The sequence below is a fragment of the Chelonia mydas genome, chromosome 1 (genome assembly GCF_015237465.2).
Source record: "Chelonia mydas isolate rCheMyd1 chromosome 1, rCheMyd1.pri.v2, whole genome shotgun sequence".
Taxonomy (NCBI): Eukaryota; Metazoa; Chordata; order Testudines; family Cheloniidae; genus Chelonia; species Chelonia mydas.
In genome coordinates, this window is record NC_057849.1 from 1,099,663 (window position 1) to 1,117,188 (window position 17,526).

Below are 17,526 nucleotides of genomic sequence, written 5' to 3' on the forward strand. Positions count from 1 at the left end.
TGTTCCAGAGTAACCAAATCACACATTCCTTCTAAGCTTGTAATGCCATTTCCCCTCACCCACTTATCTAACAAGTCTATCATTTCATTTACATACGCCACATTACTCAATCCAGATCCCCTCTTAAGACTCCTGAATTTAACCCTGTAGGTTTCAGGTGTAACGTGAAACTGTTTCAAAACCAGTTCCTTAAATTTACCATAGTTTGAAACATCATCAATAGGCATCTTATTGAATATGTCCAGAGCTCTGCCAGTCAATTTTCCTATCAATGTGGTCATCTTTGGATCTTTGGGGATTGCATGGAAGGTGCACAGTCTCTCAAAGGTGATGAAATATTTGGCAGTATCGCTGGATTCATCATACTGTGGACATAGTTGCTCCCATTTGTGGATTTTGGGGGAAGTGGAGCCAGCAGCGGGAGGGTTTTGTCTCTTCCACTCCGTAAGAGCCAGTTCATGCTTCTGGGCCTCAACCTGGGCCTGTATTTCTCTCTCTCTTAACTCCAGGGCTCTTTTGTCACTGGCTGCCTCTGCTTCCATTGCTCTTTTGTGGGCAGCTTCCTCCTTGGCTGCGTCTGCATTAGTTTCCATTTGTTTTAATTCCATCTGTCTTTTATGTTCCTTTTCTTTCTCAGCCATTTGCAGCCTCTGCAGTTCTAGGTTTTTCTGAGCCTTGCTCTCACTCATGTTGCTGATTTTCCTGCCTATATTCCCTTCCCACAAATAAGCAAACAGAAAATAACAAACCAGTAACCGCGTTGTCTGTTCTCCAGCCACCACACCCAAAACACACTTAAAATCACTACCAGTATCTCAAAGCAATCAGCTGTGCACAGATCCTGCTCGACTACGTGACTGTGATGGGTTGGATCACAGAAAACCCCTCGGGAACTGCCAACTGATATGCTGGGACTATCTCTAAGCCATTTTCCCTGCCAGCTTGGGACTCCAGAACCTTGCCTGCTTGAGCCAGACACATTAGCCTGTTACAAACCCAGACCCAGGTCTGAACAATGTCCCCCAAAAGGCTGCAGGCTTAACTGAAAACAGCTTAAGAAATGTTCCTGTCTCCAACGCTCAGGTGCCCAGCTCCCAATGGGGTCCAAACCCCAACTAAATCCTTTTTACCCTGTATAAAGCTTACCCTGTAAAAAGCTTATAGAGGGTAAACTCATAAATTGTTTGCCCTCAATAACACTGATAGAGCATATGCACAGCTGTTCCCTCCTCCCCTCCCCCGCAGGTGTTAATACATACTCTGGGTTAATTAAAAAGTAAAAAGTGATTTTATTAAATACAAAAAGTAGGATTTAAGTGGTTCCAAGTAATAACAAACAGAAGAAAGTGAATCACCAACAAAATAAAACAAAACATGCAAGTCTAAACCTAATACAATAAGAAAGTGATTACAAATGAAAATCTCCCCCTCAGAGATGTTCCAGTAAGTTTTTTTTACAGACTAGTCTCCTTCTAGTCTAGGTCCAGCAGTCACTCACACCCTGATGGTTACTGTCCTTTGTTCCAGGTTCTTTCAGGTATCCTTTGGGGGTGGAGAGGCTATCTCTTGAGCCAGCTGAAGACAAAATGGAGGAGTTTCCCAGGGGCTTAAATAGACTTTCTCTTGTGGGTGGAGACCCCTCCCTCCCCCTGTGTAGAATCCCAGCTCCAAGATGGAGTTTTGGAGTCACATGGGCAAGTCAAATGTCCATGCATGACTCAGAACTTACAGGTAGCAGCCATGGTTCACATGCTATCTTGAAAGTCCTCAGGTAGACTTCGTATGTGGATTGGAGTATTCCAAGATCCATTGTCCGTTAAGTGTTTCTTGATCGGGCACTTAACTTTCACATTCCTTTCTAAAAAACCAGCCCAAATGCCTTACTAAGCTAAGACTACTTAAAATCAAACAAGTACAGAGCCAATATTTATAACTTCTAATACAAAAATGATATGTGCACACAAATAGGATGAATGTATTCAGTAGATCATAACCTTTGCAGAGTAATGATACATGGCATATGTAGCTGTCATAACTATAAAGGGAAGGGTCACCAGCTTTCTGTATACAGTGTTATAAACTCCCTGCTGGCTAGAGTCAAAATCCTTTCACCTGTAAAGGGTTAAGAAGCTAAGGTAACCTCACTGGCACCTGAACCAAAATGACCAAGAAGGGGACAAAGGGTTTTGTCCGTCTGTGTGATACCTTTGCCGGGAACAGATCAAGGATGCAAGCCTTCCAACTCCTGTAAAGTTAGTAAGTAATCTAGCTAGAAAATGCGTTAGATTTTCGTCTGTTTTTTTTGGCTTGTGAAATTCGCTGTGCTGGCGGGAATGTGTATTCCTGTGTTTGTGTCTTTTTATAACTTAAGGTTTTGCCTAGAGGGATTTTCTATGTTTTGAATCTGAATACCCTGTAAAGTATTTACCATCCTGATTTTACAGAGGTGATTCTTTTACCTTTTCTTTAAATAAAATTCTTCTTTTAAGAACCTGATTGATTTTTCATTGTTCTTAAGATCCAAGGGTTTGGGTCTGTGTTCACCTGTACCAATTGGTGAGGATTCTTATCAAGCCTTCTCCAGGAAAGGGGGTGCAGGGCTTGGGGGGATATTTTGGGGGAAGACGTCTCCAAGTGGACTCTTTCCCTGTTCTTTGTTTAAATTGCTTGTTGGTGGCTGCATACTGTGCAAGGCCAAGGCAAAAAGTTTGTACCTTGGGGAAGTTTTTAACCTAAACTTGTCAATATAAGCTTCGGGGGTCTTTCATGCGGGTCCTGACATCTGTACCCTAGAGTTCAGAGTGGGGAAGGAATCTTGACAGTAGCATAAAACATATTCCAGTTATGTCATATTAACACTGATAAGCATATTTCCATAAAACATTAAGGGGTGCAACGTCACAAGGCCTCTGGCTGCCCTCTATCCACGGGAACATTCTGTTGGTGTTGCTTTCACTGAGTCTGTTCCCCTGAAGTGACCACAGGGACTAGGATGTGTTGGCAGGTTTCTGAATGGGAGTGGAAGTGGAGCCCTGGAGTTCACACCTCACAGGAACAGGGAGCTCACAAACTCCAGCTAGTTCTGAAAACCTCAGATTCACCTTCAGAAGATGGTGAAGGCTCAGACTCCCTCTACCAGACTTTCTTCTGCATCCCACCCAATGGATAACCCTTGCCAGAGGTGGAGTCCATTTCCCTGTTGGTGTGATGCAGAGACTGTGCTTGTGGCAGGGACGTCAGGACTCCTGGGTTCTGTCTGTCATCCTGCCACTCAATCTCTGTGAGACCGTGGCCACTTCATCTCTCCTCATGCCTCAGTTTACCTGTCTGCATAATGGGGATATGTTCATACTGACTTTCCTTTGCTAGGTGTTTTGAACATCCTTCAATGAAAGGTGCTGCACAGTATGGTCACAGTTCTAGATGAGAATTAGTGATCTCTGATCCCTTAGCAACAGGCCCGTGTGCCTGCAGAGAGTGCTTGTGTCTCCCCATAGTCTCCAGATCTGTCCTTCTACAATCTATCCAGACACCCTGCAAATAACCAGGATATCAGACCCTTGGCAGATCTAGGCATTATCCCTAGTTTTCTTACTAATCAAGTATAATTTTTAAATATACACAAATACACAGAGCAGCCAATTCCTCTCTGAGCACAGAGCTGAAGAGTTCTCCTCTCCCTTTGGGAAGGTCCCTTAATTACTGTTTACTCCTAAAGATGGATAAAAAGCACAGAAGCGCAGACATGGAAAGAGAGACATTGCCGAGAGTGTCTCCGGTCTCCAGCCTGTTTATATCCAGATGCCACTTCTCCCCTAGAGGCTGAGCAAACCCCCTGGGGTTACACAGAGCTATATTATAAACGGTGCAGATCCCTGTCTCAGCTCTCAGTGTGGGATGCTGCTGCAGATGCTGGGGTGAGAGGTGTGGGAGACGGCTGCCTGAGGGGGATTCCCAGGGAAGACACTTCCGTCTCAGGATTCACAGGTACCATCTCCTGCTGAGGAGCTCAGCTGCTCGACAAACCCAGTGCAACATGGACGTGATGGGACAGAGAATAGGTCTGGGGTCCTTTCCGCTCTGTGCAGCCATTGAACATCCCAGGGCTTTTGCCACAAGGGATAAGTTTGATCCAGTATCATGGGCCAAAACGTCCCTCTTTGCTGTGCCTCCCCGGCTGATGGCCTCCAGCCCCGAGGTGGCTGCATTTCAGTGGCACAGGGGATCCTTCAGGAGGAAAGGGGTCAGTAAAAGGACAGTACGAGGCCAAATTCTGAGGCCATGGCCTGTACATTGCTCTAGCCCCACTGAGGGGGGCAATTTGTCCTTAAAGGCACTCTCAGCTGGGTCCCGCTAGAACCAGCCTCGTTACAGGGTCCCTGCGTCCATAATACAGGTCCCTGTGGGTCGGGCCTGCATTGCCTGTTCTGAGGGAATAACTTTTCATGTGACTGTATTAAAACGGGTTTCAGAGTAGCAGCCGTGTTAGTCTGCATCCGCAAAAAGAACAGGAGGACTTGTGGCACCTTAGAGACTAACACATGTATTTGAGCATAAGCTTTCGTGAGCTGCAGCCCACTTCATCAGTGCCACAAATCCTCCTTTTCTTTTTGTGTTAAAACAGGTTGTTTGTGTGGGCCCAGCTCATCAAATGTTCCAGATCAGCCGGTGTGCCTGCCCTCCTCAGTGGAACCACTCTGCCAATCTTTGGGCTGTCTGCAAAGTTTTTCTGCAGCGATTTTCTATTTCCTTCCAGATCAGTGATGAAAATATTCAATGGCATCGGGCTTAGAACCCTGCTAAAAACACCCCCGTTCACCCCATGGACAACACCAGTTTTTAATCCACTTTACAGGTGCTCTACTGATAATGCAGACTGTTCATTTTTCATATGAGTGTTTTCCCCGCTGAATCCCATGTCTCAGAGAAATTGAAGTTAATTGCATCCATGCAGTTCCCTTGATCAGCCAAACCTGCACTCTCTTTGAAGGATGAAATCGGTTTTATTTGACAAGACCTGATTTCCATAAACCGTGTTGGTGATGGGCGTTATTATATTCCTCGACTTTTTTTGAACTAACCCCAGACCAGCTTTTCCAGTGTTTCCTGACCTTGTCAAATCTTTTTTTTTTAAATTCCCCCCCGCCTCTTTTTTTTTAATACTTTTCATTTAACACAGAACTGTCCTGTATGTGCCCTTTTGTTTTGGCTCTGCTGCTGACAGGTCGTGTACGTCTACTCCCGAGTGAGGTGTGTGGGTGATCGGTCAGTTTGTAACTCTGGTGTTCGTAACTCTACGGTTCTACTGTGGAGGCTGTTTAACATCCTCCTTGGCCGCTAATGGGCTGGAGACTATTCCATCACCTCACGTGATAGGAGTGCCTCCTACTGCCTCTTTCCCAGTGCAGAACAAACCTAGTTCTTCAACACATCTATGTTTTCTGCAACATTAAGAAGTTTCCTTTCTCCCTCTAGGAATTGGCTTCAACCTTTCCTAGGATTTCTTTTGTTCTTAATATACTTAATAACCCCCTTTTTGTTATCCTTAGTCCCGCGAAGCATGGAGTTTCCCCTTACGACTTTAACATTCCTTATCAATTTTCATAACTTCCCATTTGTATTGCCCGATAGCTATATTCCCTTTTTTCTCATTTGTATCTGTTGCTTTTCCCCACATAACTGCTGCCTTCACTTTGCCACTGAACTCGGTTTTGAGTCAAAGTTCTCCACTTCCTAGATTGTGGAATCGCGACTTTTTAGCTATTCAATAAACTCTTCTTAAAGAACTCCTGAGTTTCATTCCCATTTTTCTGTCTAATATTTTCCTCCCAATCAGTTTTCTTGATAATTTTCCTCAGCTTTGGGGAATTAGCGCTTTTGAAGCACTAAGTGTCCATAGGTATTGCTGGTTGGGAACTGTTCTCTGTTTTTTCCAGTTGAATGTAATCAGTTCTATTCTTCTCCTCTCCTCTATCATCTGCCCCCTTCTTTGTCTCCTCTCTAAACTAAAGAGTCTCAGACTTTTCAGTTTGTCCGCATATGGGAGCCTTCCCCATTCTCAGAGCCTGTCTCGGAAATCCCCTTTATAATGCTGTATCCTTCTTAGAGACTGGGTGACCAAAACTGAGCACAAATCCAGAGCAGGTTATTCTCCATCCCATTTCTTAGGCATCCGAACATTGTCTTTGATTTGGCCACTACTGCGAACGAGCAGGTGTTTTGTTGACCTGCTTTCATTGGTGCCCGGGTCTTTTCCCTGAGGTGTGTCCTAGTTGGGATGTTTCTCCCTGGCACATGTCTTGGCAAAGGTTTGGGGTTTTTTTACACACTCAGATTTTGAGTAACCGGTTGAATGGGGACTCCTACAGCATGGACTCTGTAGCCTGGCTCTCATTGCATTAAGGAACAACGATGGATAACCAGTATCCACTCTCGTGTTTCCTGCTGGTGCCTATTAAGGGTTCCCACAACATGGCATGTAGAATTATTGACGCATGGAGCACCATCAACCATGGAATTGGCATTAGTAAGGCCAGTTGTTCATAATTCATTTATCTGACTAATGAAAATGTCGTTTTTCAGTGTGTCAGGAGCGACCAATCTGCTTCCCCCATGAGAACAGCCCCAGTAGTGCATGTAGTGTCTCAAACTAACATTGTCTCTCCACCCAGGCATTCGCACTGCGACCATCACCCAAGAGCCTGGGCACACACAGGAAGTTGGGGGAACGTATGGTACATGCAGGAGACACCGTTCTGCCTCAGAGTTGGACACCTTCTCCCATACTCCATGTCTGAGTCCAACACAACCGACTTCACCAACCCCTCCACCTTCATCCTGCTGGGCATTCCTGGACTGGAGGTGGCCCACGTCTGGATCTCCATCCCCTTCTGCACCATGTACGCCATAGCCATCTTGGGGAACTTCACCATCCTGGTCATTGTGAAGATGGAGCAGAGCCTCCATGGGCCCATGTACTATTTCCTGTGCATGCTGGCCATCAGCGACCTCGTCCTGTCTACGTCCACCCTGCCCAAAATGCTGAGCATCTTCTGGTTTAATTCCAAAGAGATCAATTTCAGTGCCTGCCTCACCCAAATGTACTTCATTCACTGCTTCTTAGTGACGGGCTCTGGGATCCTCGTGGCCATGGCTTTGGATCGCTACGTGGCCATCTGCCATCCCCTGAGACATTCCACCATCCTGACAAACTTTGTGGTGGGCAAGATTGGCCTGGCCGTGGTGCTGCGTGGTGGCATGCTCATACTGCCCTATCCCTTTCTGACAAGGCAGTGGCCATACTGCAGAACCAACATCATCCCCCACACACAGTGCGAGCACATGGCTGTGGTGAAGCTGGCCTGTGCCGACACCCACATCAGTAATTACTACAGCCTCTCTGTGGCATTCTTGGTGACCGGTCTGGATGTGTTTTTTATTGCTGTGTCGTATATCCAGATTCTCAGGGCCATCTTCAGTCTCCCGACAAAGGACGCCAGGCTCAAGATTTTTGGGACCTGCGGCTCCCACCTATTTGCCATTTTAACCTCTTACATCCCAGCTCTCTTCTCCACCCTCATGCACCGGTTTGGTAACAATGTGGCGGTACATTTCCATGTTCTCATGGCCAATGCGTACCTTCTAATGCCCCCCATGCTGCACCCCATCATCTACGGGGTGAGGACCAAACAGATCCGGGACAGGTTGCTCCGGCTACTTACTCCTCAAGGAACATAAAAGTGTCTCGTGCTGCTCTGACTCTCAGACCGAGCTCCGTGCAGAGCTGGCTGGTGACATGGTGCTGAGCCCTCTTCCCTGGATCACTTGCCGGACAGTCGAAAAGACAGTAAATGCTTTCCTGCCTTACTGTGCTGTGTCTGTGTGACCAACTGGGGAATAGGTCTATGTATCCACCTCTTGCCCCACCTCTTCTGCCAAGGCCCCGATCCTGCTTTGCCTCTTCCCCCCAAGGCCCCCTGCCTCTGTCGCTTGCTCCTCTATTCCCCTCCCCCTGTCACTTGATGGAACATTTCCACCTCCCTCCCCTCAACACAGCTACAAGGCAGCATTTTCAGATTTTGTTGGGGGTGGCAACTTTAACCACGATTCTAAGGGGGTACTTAGGGTCTTGAAAACTCTAGTTTTGTTGGCAGATAACTTAGCCATTAGCTGACGGGAGCACTGTGTCTAATTCTGATGTAAAAGAAAGAAACTTAAATAAATATTAGACCCACTCAGCTCTGATACTAACATATTCAGACATCTTGTGCCAAGTCACTTAATGGAGACTGGTTAGGTTTAAAATATTCATGTATATTCTTACTTTGTTACTACTCTGCAGAGAGAGAGACCTCATCAGGACTCCTGGGTTCTATCTCAGATCTGGAAGGGGAGTGGGTTCTAGTGCGTTACAGCGGGGGTGGGGAGGGCAGATACATCTGGGGTATCTATGAGAACATCAGAACGGCCCTACTGGGTCAGACCAATGATCCATCTAGCCCAGTGTCCTGTCTCCCGACAGTGGCCAATGCCAGTTGCCCCAGAGGGAACAAACAGAACAGGGAATTACCGAGTGATTCATCCCCTGTGACCCATTCCCAGCTTCTGGCAAACAGAGGCTAGGGACACCGTCCCTGCCAATCCTGGATAATAGCTATTGATTGACCTATCCCGCATGAAGTTATTTAGTTCTTATTGGATCCATGTTATAGTTTTGGCCTTCACAACATCCTGTGGCAAAGAGTTCCACAGGTTGACTGGGAGGAAATACTTCCTTTTGTTTGTTTTAAATCTGCTTCTGACTAATTCTATTGGGTGACCCCTAGATCGTGTGTTATAAGAAGGCGTAAATAACATTTCCTTGTTTACTTTCTCTGCACCTCTCATGATTTGACAGACCTCTGTCGTATCCTGCCTTAGTTGACTCTTTTCCAAGCTGAAAAGTCCCAGTCTTATTAAATTCTCCTCATATGAAGCTGTCCCATACCCCTAATCGTTTCTGTTGCCCTTCTCCGTATCTTTCTGCACACGGCATTCAAGGTGTGGGCCTACCAGGGATTAATATAGAGGCAATACGATATTTTCTGTCTTATTATCACTCCCTTTCTTTATGATTCCCAACATTCTGTTCGTTTGCTTGATTGCCACTGCACTTTGAGGAGAAGTTTTAACCCTGTTCACTCCCGTTAGATTGTATGAACTCTCTGTAGCCTGATATCTCTGGGCTTTTCCTGAACTCTTCGCTCACGCTCCTTGTACCGAGGGGCAGTGCAGTGGTATTTTATATAATGTAATATAAAAAATAAAGAATAATAAAGTGGCATGTATTAAACCTGTATTGGGGTATGATTCCATGTATGAGGTCGTGTTTCACATCGGCATTCCAATTCCACGGGCGGTTGTCACGGCGCTTGTGGGAACAGAGCTGTGTTCGGGACATGCTGCAGCGCAGAGCAAAGGTGAAGGAGACAAGCGCCCCACAACTGCCATTTTTACTGGCTGTGGAGAGCGGAAAGGACCCCAGACCTATTCTCTGACCCATCACGCCCACGTTGCACTGGGTCTGTCGAGCAGGTGAGCTCCCCAGCAGGAGATGGTACCTGTGAATCCTGAGAGGGAAGTGTCTCCCCTGGGAATCGCCCTCCGGTAGCCGTGCCCCACACCGCTCTCACCCCAGCATCTGCAGCAGTGTCCCACGCTGAGGGCAGACACAGGGGTGCGCACCGTTTATAACACAGCTCTGTGCAACCCCAGGGGGGTTCGCTCAGCTTCTGGCGGAGACGTGGCATCTGAATGTAAACAGGCTGGTGACTTGAGACACGCTAGCCAATGCCTCTCTTCCCCTGGCTGCGCTTCTGCGCTATTTATCCAGCTTTGTGAGAAAACAATAATTGAGGGACCTTCCCAAAGGGAAGTGAGAACTCTTGGGCTCTGTGCTGAGTCACAGAGGAATTGGCTGCTCTGTGTATTTGTGTATATATAAAAATTATACTTGATTAGGAAGAAAAGTAGGGATAAGACCTGTGTCTCCATTGGGTCTTACACCAGCAAAGGAAAGTCCTGTGAACATATCCTCAGTATACAGATAGGTAAACTGAGGCATGGGGAGAGGTGACTTAGCCAAGGTCTCACAGAGATTGAGTGGCAGGATGACAGACAGAACCCAGGAGTCCTGACTTCTTTACTGCAAGCACGGTCTCTCTGGCATGCCAAGAGGGAGATGGACTCCCACTCCGGCTGGGGCTGTTTGCTGGGTGGGGTGCAGAGGAATGGCTGGAAGAAGGAGCCTGATTGCAAGAGCTGAACTCTCTGCCTGCCCATCTGGCTCACTGGGGGTATTTGTCTGGTGCAGAGCACCTGGGTTTTTAAGCAGTGGAGTGAGACTGAACAAATTCTCCTGTCCGAGCCCAACAGGGGCACCGTGTTCACCTTTCAATGTGGCTGCAGACAAAGGCCGTAGGCTTTTAGCCCTTACAAGATAGCTAGAGGCCGTATCCTATGGCTACAGGAAAAGGGTCTGATCCTTTCAGTACGTCCAGGCCCCGGAGATCCCCATGACTGGCCCCGTCGTACCCCAGGTATGGCCTGGTCCCAGGGGGTCCCCAGGAGCTGCCCCAGGTGCGACTGGCCCCCAGGGGTCCCCGGGAGCTGCCCCGTTCTGCCCTAGGTCCGTCCAGGGTCATCAGACACTGTAACATTCCCACTGGCGACAAGGGCCAGAGCTGCTGGATGGCGTCTGTCCCAGGGCCCCTCCCTGGCACGGTCTCTCTGCTCTGCATGCAGGAAAAGGGCCTGATCCTTCCACCTCGCTGGAGAATCCCACCAGAACTGAGGCCTGAGCGAAGACTCTCCGCAGCTCGTTAGCTGTGGCATTAGAGCTGAGTTCCTCTCTGTCCGGGGAGTGCTCAACCCCACTCCACCCCAGCCCCCACCCGCACTCCATCGCTCCCCCGTCCCCCACCCCGTCCTGTCTCTTTCCTGCATCTTTCTGCCCCTTCCCTCAAGTGCACCCCATCCCCACTCCTCCCCCTCCCTCCCAGCACCTCCTGGGGTGGGTGGGAGGCCCGGGGAGGATTTGCTTGGCAGGGCTGCCGGGGGGTGAGACGCGCCGGGGTAGCGAGGGGAACAGGGCTGCCAAGAGGTGCTAAGCAGCCGGTATTTTTCCCATGAGCGCGCCAGCCCTGGGGCCCCCGCAGACTCGGTGCCTGCGAGCGGAGGAGCAGTGTCGGCCCTTGGGTGGCTTCGTGCAGGCCCCTGGCGGAAGCCGAGGCTCCTGCAGGGTCCGGCAGCAGATGAGCTGGGGTTGAGAAAGGCAGCGGCCCCGAACTGCGTTTGTGGATCTAGCCCTGGCCGCCTTTCTGGACGATGCTTTAGTCAAGCACAAGTTACGGTTGGTCAAAGCCAGGGGGGCTGGCTGGCGACGCTTGGAGGAAAAAGCCAAGTTCCTGGACACTCACCTCTCACTTTCAAAAACTTTCCCCTCTTCTCTTTGTACAAGGAGCAGGCTCCCTGGGGCAAAACAGGTTTTTGTCTGCTCTCTACCCGTCCTCCAGTGGCTCCAGCATCCCAGCTGCTTGCCCTGCTCGAACCCGGGCAACGCCCCGTCCTTCGGTGGCCGGCAGCTGTAGCAGCGTCGTGGGAGGAGACCCTGGTGTGGTGCTATATGACTGAATGCGGCCATTTTTGCCAAGTATGATTATCCTGTTTCTATGCATCTATCAGCTTTGTGTCTGAAGTCATTATTGACAATCTACGGGTATCTTACACCTTAACCTCTGCGGCCAGGACGAGAAGCAGTGGGCTTAAATTGCAGCAAGGGAGGTGTAGGCTGGACATTAGGAAAGACTTCCTAGCTGTCAGGCTGGCTAAGCCCTGGAATAAATTGCCCAGGGAGGTTGTGGAATCTCCATCACTGGAGGTTTTCAAGAACAGGTTGGACACACACCTGTCAGGGCTGGTCTAGGTGGTGCTGGTCCTGCCAGGAGGGCAGGGGACTGGACTAGATGACCTCTGGAGGTCCCTTCCAGTTCTATGATTCTATGTGTTGTGTTCCTGGGTAACACCCCTCAGGTGGCTAAGGCGGTACGTTGGTGGCCCTTCGAGGACACTTAGTGATCACAAAGGGCCACAGAAGAAACGCGCCTCTGCAAGAATATGGGAAATGGCTGATCCTGTGAGTCATCAGAGCATGTAAGGACCTGGGATACGCTCATGTGACCCTGGACTCATCTCATCTTCTCTGCACTGGCTTTCCAACAAGGAAGCTCTGAACAAGGACTGGTGACCCCAGCCTGCTTGTGTAATTTCTAGAGAGGCTTTTGCAAGCTCGCAGTGCCTTCCATCACTGTGATGAAAGTAAACAAGCAAGAGGGGACTGAAAACTGAGCTGTGTGGAAACCTGTTTTGTGGCCACAGTTTCTTTAATGAATTCCTCCTGTTTAAGAACTGCAGCTCCACTGATCACGAGACAGAAATAGCCTCAGTGTGTCTCATACAACCCAGAGGAGCAATGCCAGTTCATGGCCAGAGCAGTGGTGCTGGGGGTGTGGCGGTGTCAGGACTCCCAGTTCCTATTCTCAGCTCTGCCACCGACTCCTTGTGTGTCCTTGGGTAAATCACTTTACCTCTGCAGGACTCAGTCCATCCATGACACGGGGATAACGCTGCCTAGCAGCCTAGCTACAGAGCTTCTAAATGTAGTGATCAAAAGCGTCATGTAGAGAAGACGTTAGACTCAGCTTCCCTGTCCAGCTTCAGCCCCTGGGCAACGCGTCCCCTGCAGTTCCAGATAAGGTGTCCGTATACCTGTGTAAATAGCGGGCTAATGTCAGGTGGGCAGTTTATCTCCTGCCCTGTGAGCTATGGAAGCCACCCCACCTCTGCCCAGCATCCCGTCTTCCCAGCTAATGCAGGGGCTGATCCTTCTGCCTCTCTCAGCTCTTGTCCTCCCAGCTTCAAAGCTGATCCCTTGCCCTGCTCCCGAGGCCTGGCTCAGGACAAAGGGCTCCCAGCCGATCCCCTTTGCAGGGACCCTGCCTTCTGCAGGCCACCAGCTGGGAGGAACACAAGGGAGCTGAAAGCTAAGGAAATGGGCCACACAATGGTCTCTGCCCTCAGGACCTTGTAGCTGAGCTTCAGGGCCCACAAGCTGTGTGATGCACAACCTCCTCTGCCTCCCACACAGCCCTTCTCCCACCCCTCAGCTGCTTTTATACGGCTTCCTGGCTTCCCTCGCCGATCCCGACTGGCTGTCGGCCCCAAGGCGGCATCCTCGCTGCACTCACTGCAGGCTCCTTGCCAGGCTGCAGCAGCTCCCGTCCCAGCCCCGGAGCAGATGGAGCCCAACTGGGGGGCGGGGAGGTGGAGGTGACCCAGCGAGTGACGGGGAGGGGAGAAAAAGAGCGAGCAGCAGCAGTGGGCATTTGGGGCAAGAGGCGGAAAGGGAGTGGGGCAAAGAGGCAGGAGGTGGAGCAGGGTCTGTGGCCTTTAGGGAAGATGTGTACCAGGGGCACGGCCTTGTGGGGAGAAGCGGGGTAAGAGGCAGGGATCCAAGGGTCATGGTGGCTAGTTCTCTGAAAACATCCACTCAATGGGCAGCGGCCGTCAAAGAAGCGAACAGACTATTGAGAATCACAAGGAAAGGGAGAGAAAATAAGGCAGAAAATATCAGATTGACTCTCTAGAAATCCCTGGTACACCCATATCTTGAACACTGCGCGCAGATGTGGTTGCCCCATCTCAAAAAAGATTTATTGGCATTGGAAAAGGTTCAAAAAAGGGCAATGGAAATCATTACGGGGATGGAACGGCTTCCATATGAGGAGAGGTTAATAAGACTGGGACTTTTCAGTGTGGAAAAGAGGCGACTAAGGGGGGATATGAGAGAGGTCTATAAAATCATGACTGGTGTGGAGAAAGGAAATAAGGAAGTGGTATTTACTCCTTCTCATAACACAAGAACTAGGGGTCACCAAATGAAATTAATAGGCAGCAGGTTTAAAACAAAGAGAAGGAAGTATTTCTTCACACAACACACAGCCAACCTGTGGAACTCCTTGCCAGAGCATGTTGAGAAGGTCCATCAGTGGCCAAGATGGGAAGGGATGGAGTCTGTTTGCCAGCAGCTGGAAATGGGTGACAGGGGATGGATCACCTGATGATTGCCTGTTCTCTTCATTCCCTCTGGGGCACCTGGCACTGGCCACTGCCGGAAGACAGGACACTGGGCTGGATGGATCCTTGATCTGACCCAGTCTGGCCATTCTTATGTTCTTATATTTGCAGAGGTCCAGTGATCAGGAATGAGAAGGGTGGCAAACCAATGAGATCTACGCTGCCCGACTCCCCAGTTTGTCGCAGTGACACAGCACAGTAAGGTCAGGAAAGGGTCTAATGCAGGGCGGGGGTGTTGGATAAGGGGCGGGAGATCCCGGGGGCAGTCAGGAGAGAGGGGACAGTTGGATGGGGTGGAGGTTCTGGGGGGCGCTGTCAGGGGATGGGGAACAGGGGGGTTGGATATGCGTGGGAGTCCTGGGGGGCCAGTCAGGGGGCAGGGTGTGGATAGGGGGTCAGGAAAGTCAGGGACAGGGAGCAGGGGGGATTGGATAGGGGGTGGGGTCCCAGAGCAGCAGTTAGGGGTGGGGGGTCCCGGAAGGGGGTGGTGAGGGGACAAGGAGTGGGGGGTATTGATGGGGGGGGTTCTGAGGGGGTCATTCGGGGTTAGGAAGTGGGAGGGGGCGAATAGGGGGCAGGGCCAGGCTGTTTGGGGAGGTACAGCCTTCCCTAACAGGCCGTCCATACAGTTTTGCAACTCCAGTGGGGCCCTTGGGCCAAAAGTTTTCCCACCCCTGGTCTAATGTCTCCCTGACTGCCCAGTAAGTGATTCAGGGAAGAGAGCACAGCACCAAGTCACCAGCCAGCTCTGCACAGAGCTCAGTCTGAGAGCCAGAGCACCAGGAAAAAACTTTAAATCCCTTTATGAGTGAAGAGCCGGAGTAGCCTGCCCCGGATCTGTTTGGTCCTCACCCCGTAGATGATGGGGTTGAGCGTGGGGGGCACCAGGAGGTACATGTTGGCAACGAGAATGTGGAAATACAGGGGCACATTTTGGCCAAACCGGTGTGTGAGGGAGGAGAAGAGAGCTGGGATGTAAAAGGTTAAGATGGCACAGAGGTGGGAGCTGCAGCTCCCCAAAGCCTTGAGCCGGGCGTCCTTCATGGGGAGGCTGAAGATGGCCCTGAGGATCTGGATATAGGACACAGAGATAAAAATCATATCCAGACCCCTCACACAGAGTACCACAAAGAGGCCGTAGTAACTACTGACGCGGGTGTTGCCACAGGCCAGCTTCACCACGGCTATGTGCTCACAGTACGAGTGGGGGATGATGCTGGTTCTGCAATATGGCCACTGCCTCACCAGGAAGGGATAGGGCAGTATGACCATGCCACCACGCAGCACCAAGGTGAGTCCAATCTTGGCCACCACGAGGTTTGTCAGGATGGTGGAATGTCTCAGGGGATGGCAGATCGCCACGTAGCGATCAAATGCCATGGCGACGAAGACCCCAGACTCCATCACGACGAAGGAGTGAATGAAGTACATCTGGGTGAGGCAGACACTGAAATCAATTTCCCTGGAATTGAACCAGAAGATGCTCAGCATTTTGGGCAGGGTGGATGTAGACAGGCCCAGGTCGGTGATGGCCAGCATGCAGAGGAAATAGTACATGGGCCCATGGAGCCTTGGTTCTGTCTTGACGATGAACAGGATGATGAAGTTTCCCAAGACGGCTACGATGTACATGGTGGAGAAGGGGATGGAGATCCAGACGTGGGCCGCCTCTAGGCCAGGAATGCCCAGCAGGATGAAGGTGGAGGGGTTGGTGAAGTCGGTTTTGTTGGAATCTAACATGGAGTAAGGGAGAAGGTGTTCAACTCTGAAGCGTTCCCAGGGCCCAGGTGATGTTCACAGTACAAAAGCCTGGATGGAGAGACAATGTTAATATGAGCCACTACATGCCCTACTGGATACTTTCCCCATGGGTGAAGCAGATTGGTCGCTCTTCACACACATTTTCATTTTTCAGATAAATGAATTATGAACATCTGACCCTACTAATGCCAATTCCACATTTGATGGTCCTCCATGCATCAAGAATTTCTACATGTCGTGGTCTGGAAAACCTTAATAGGAACCAGCATGAAACAAAAGTGTGGATACTGGTTATCCCTCACTCTTCCTTAATGCAATGAAAGCCAGGCTAGAAAGTCCATGCCATTCCCCAGGCACCCGGTTGCTCAAAATCTGAAAGTGTAAAAAAAAAACCCCAAAAAACCCAACCAAAGCTTTGCGAGTCCATGTGCCAGGGGAAACATTCCAACTAGAACCACCTCAGGGAAAAGACCTGGGTGTCATCGATGGCTCTTCCATGGAAACACCTGCTCATTCGCAGCAGTGGCCAAAACAAAGACAATGTTCAGATTCCTAAAGAATGGGGTGGAGAACAACCTGGTCTGGACACCCGCTCACTTTTGATCACCCAGTCTCTCTAAAGGATACAGCAGATGGAAGGCGGATTTCTGAGAGAGACTGTGAGAATGGAGGTGTCAAGGTTCCTTCCCCACTCTGAACTCTAGGGTACAGATGTGGGGACCTGCATGAAAGACCCCCTAAGCTTATTCTTACCAGCTGAGGTTTAAAACTTCCCCAAGGTACAAACTTTGCCTTGGCCTTGAACCCTATGCTGCCACCACCAAGCATTTAAACAAAGAACAGGGAAAGAGCCCACTTGGAGACGTCTTCCCCCAAAATATCTCCCCAAGCCCTACACCCCCTTCCCTGGGGAAGGCTTGATAAAAATCCCTACCAACTTGCAGAGGTGAACACAGTCCCAAACCCTTGGATCTTAAGAACAATGAAAAAATCAATCTGGTTCTTAAAAGAAGAATTTTAATTAGAGAAAAGGTAAAAAATCACCTCTGTAAAATCACGATGATAAATATCTTACAGGGTAATTAGATTCAAAACATAGAGAATCCCTCTTGGCAAAACCTTAAGTTACAAAAAGACTCAAAAACAGGAATATCCATTCCCTCCAGCACAGCTTATTTTACCAGCCATTAAACAAAAGAAAATCTAACGCATTTTCTAGCTAGATTACTTACTAACTCTACAGGAGTTGTAAGGCTGCATTCCTGACCTGTTCCCAGCAAAAGCATCACACAGATAGACAGACCCTTTGTTCCCCCCCTTCTCCATATTTGAAAGAATCTTGTCCCCTCATTGGCCATTTTGGGTCAGGTGTCAGCGGGGTTACCTTAGCTTCTTAACCCTTTACAGGTGAAAGGGTTTTGCCTCTGGCCAGGAGGGATTTTATAGCACTGTATACAGAAAGATGGTTACCCTTCCCTTTTTATTTATGACAGGGGGAGGCTGCCATATGCGGACAGACTGAAATGTCTGGGACTGTTTAGTTTAGAGAAGCCACAAAGAAGGGGGCATACGATAAAGAAAAACAAGACAACA

At 49.5% G+C, this 17,526-nt stretch overlaps 2 protein-coding genes across 2 annotated transcripts; one reads left to right on the forward strand and one right to left on the reverse strand.

Moving 5' to 3' along the window:
* The first annotated feature begins 6,789 nt into the window (after nucleotides 1-6,789).
* Nucleotides 6,790-7,737, forward strand: LOC102934820 (olfactory receptor 52K1). The gene has a single exon (XM_007054819.2). It carries the CDS (start codon nucleotides 6,790-6,792, stop codon nucleotides 7,735-7,737), a length of 948 nt encoding a protein of 315 aa, XP_007054881.2.
* Nucleotides 7,738-14,964: 7,227 nt separating this feature from the next.
* LOC119565122 (olfactory receptor 52E8-like) lies at nucleotides 14,965-17,121 on the reverse strand. Its single transcript, XM_037889543.2, has 2 exons — nucleotides 17,103-17,121; nucleotides 14,965-15,905 (listed from the first exon to the last, which is right to left on the reverse strand). The coding sequence occupies exons 1-2, from the start codon at nucleotides 17,119-17,121 to the stop codon at nucleotides 14,965-14,967; spliced, it is 960 nt and encodes a 319-aa protein (XP_037745471.2).
* Between the last annotated feature and the right edge of the window lie 405 nt (nucleotides 17,122-17,526).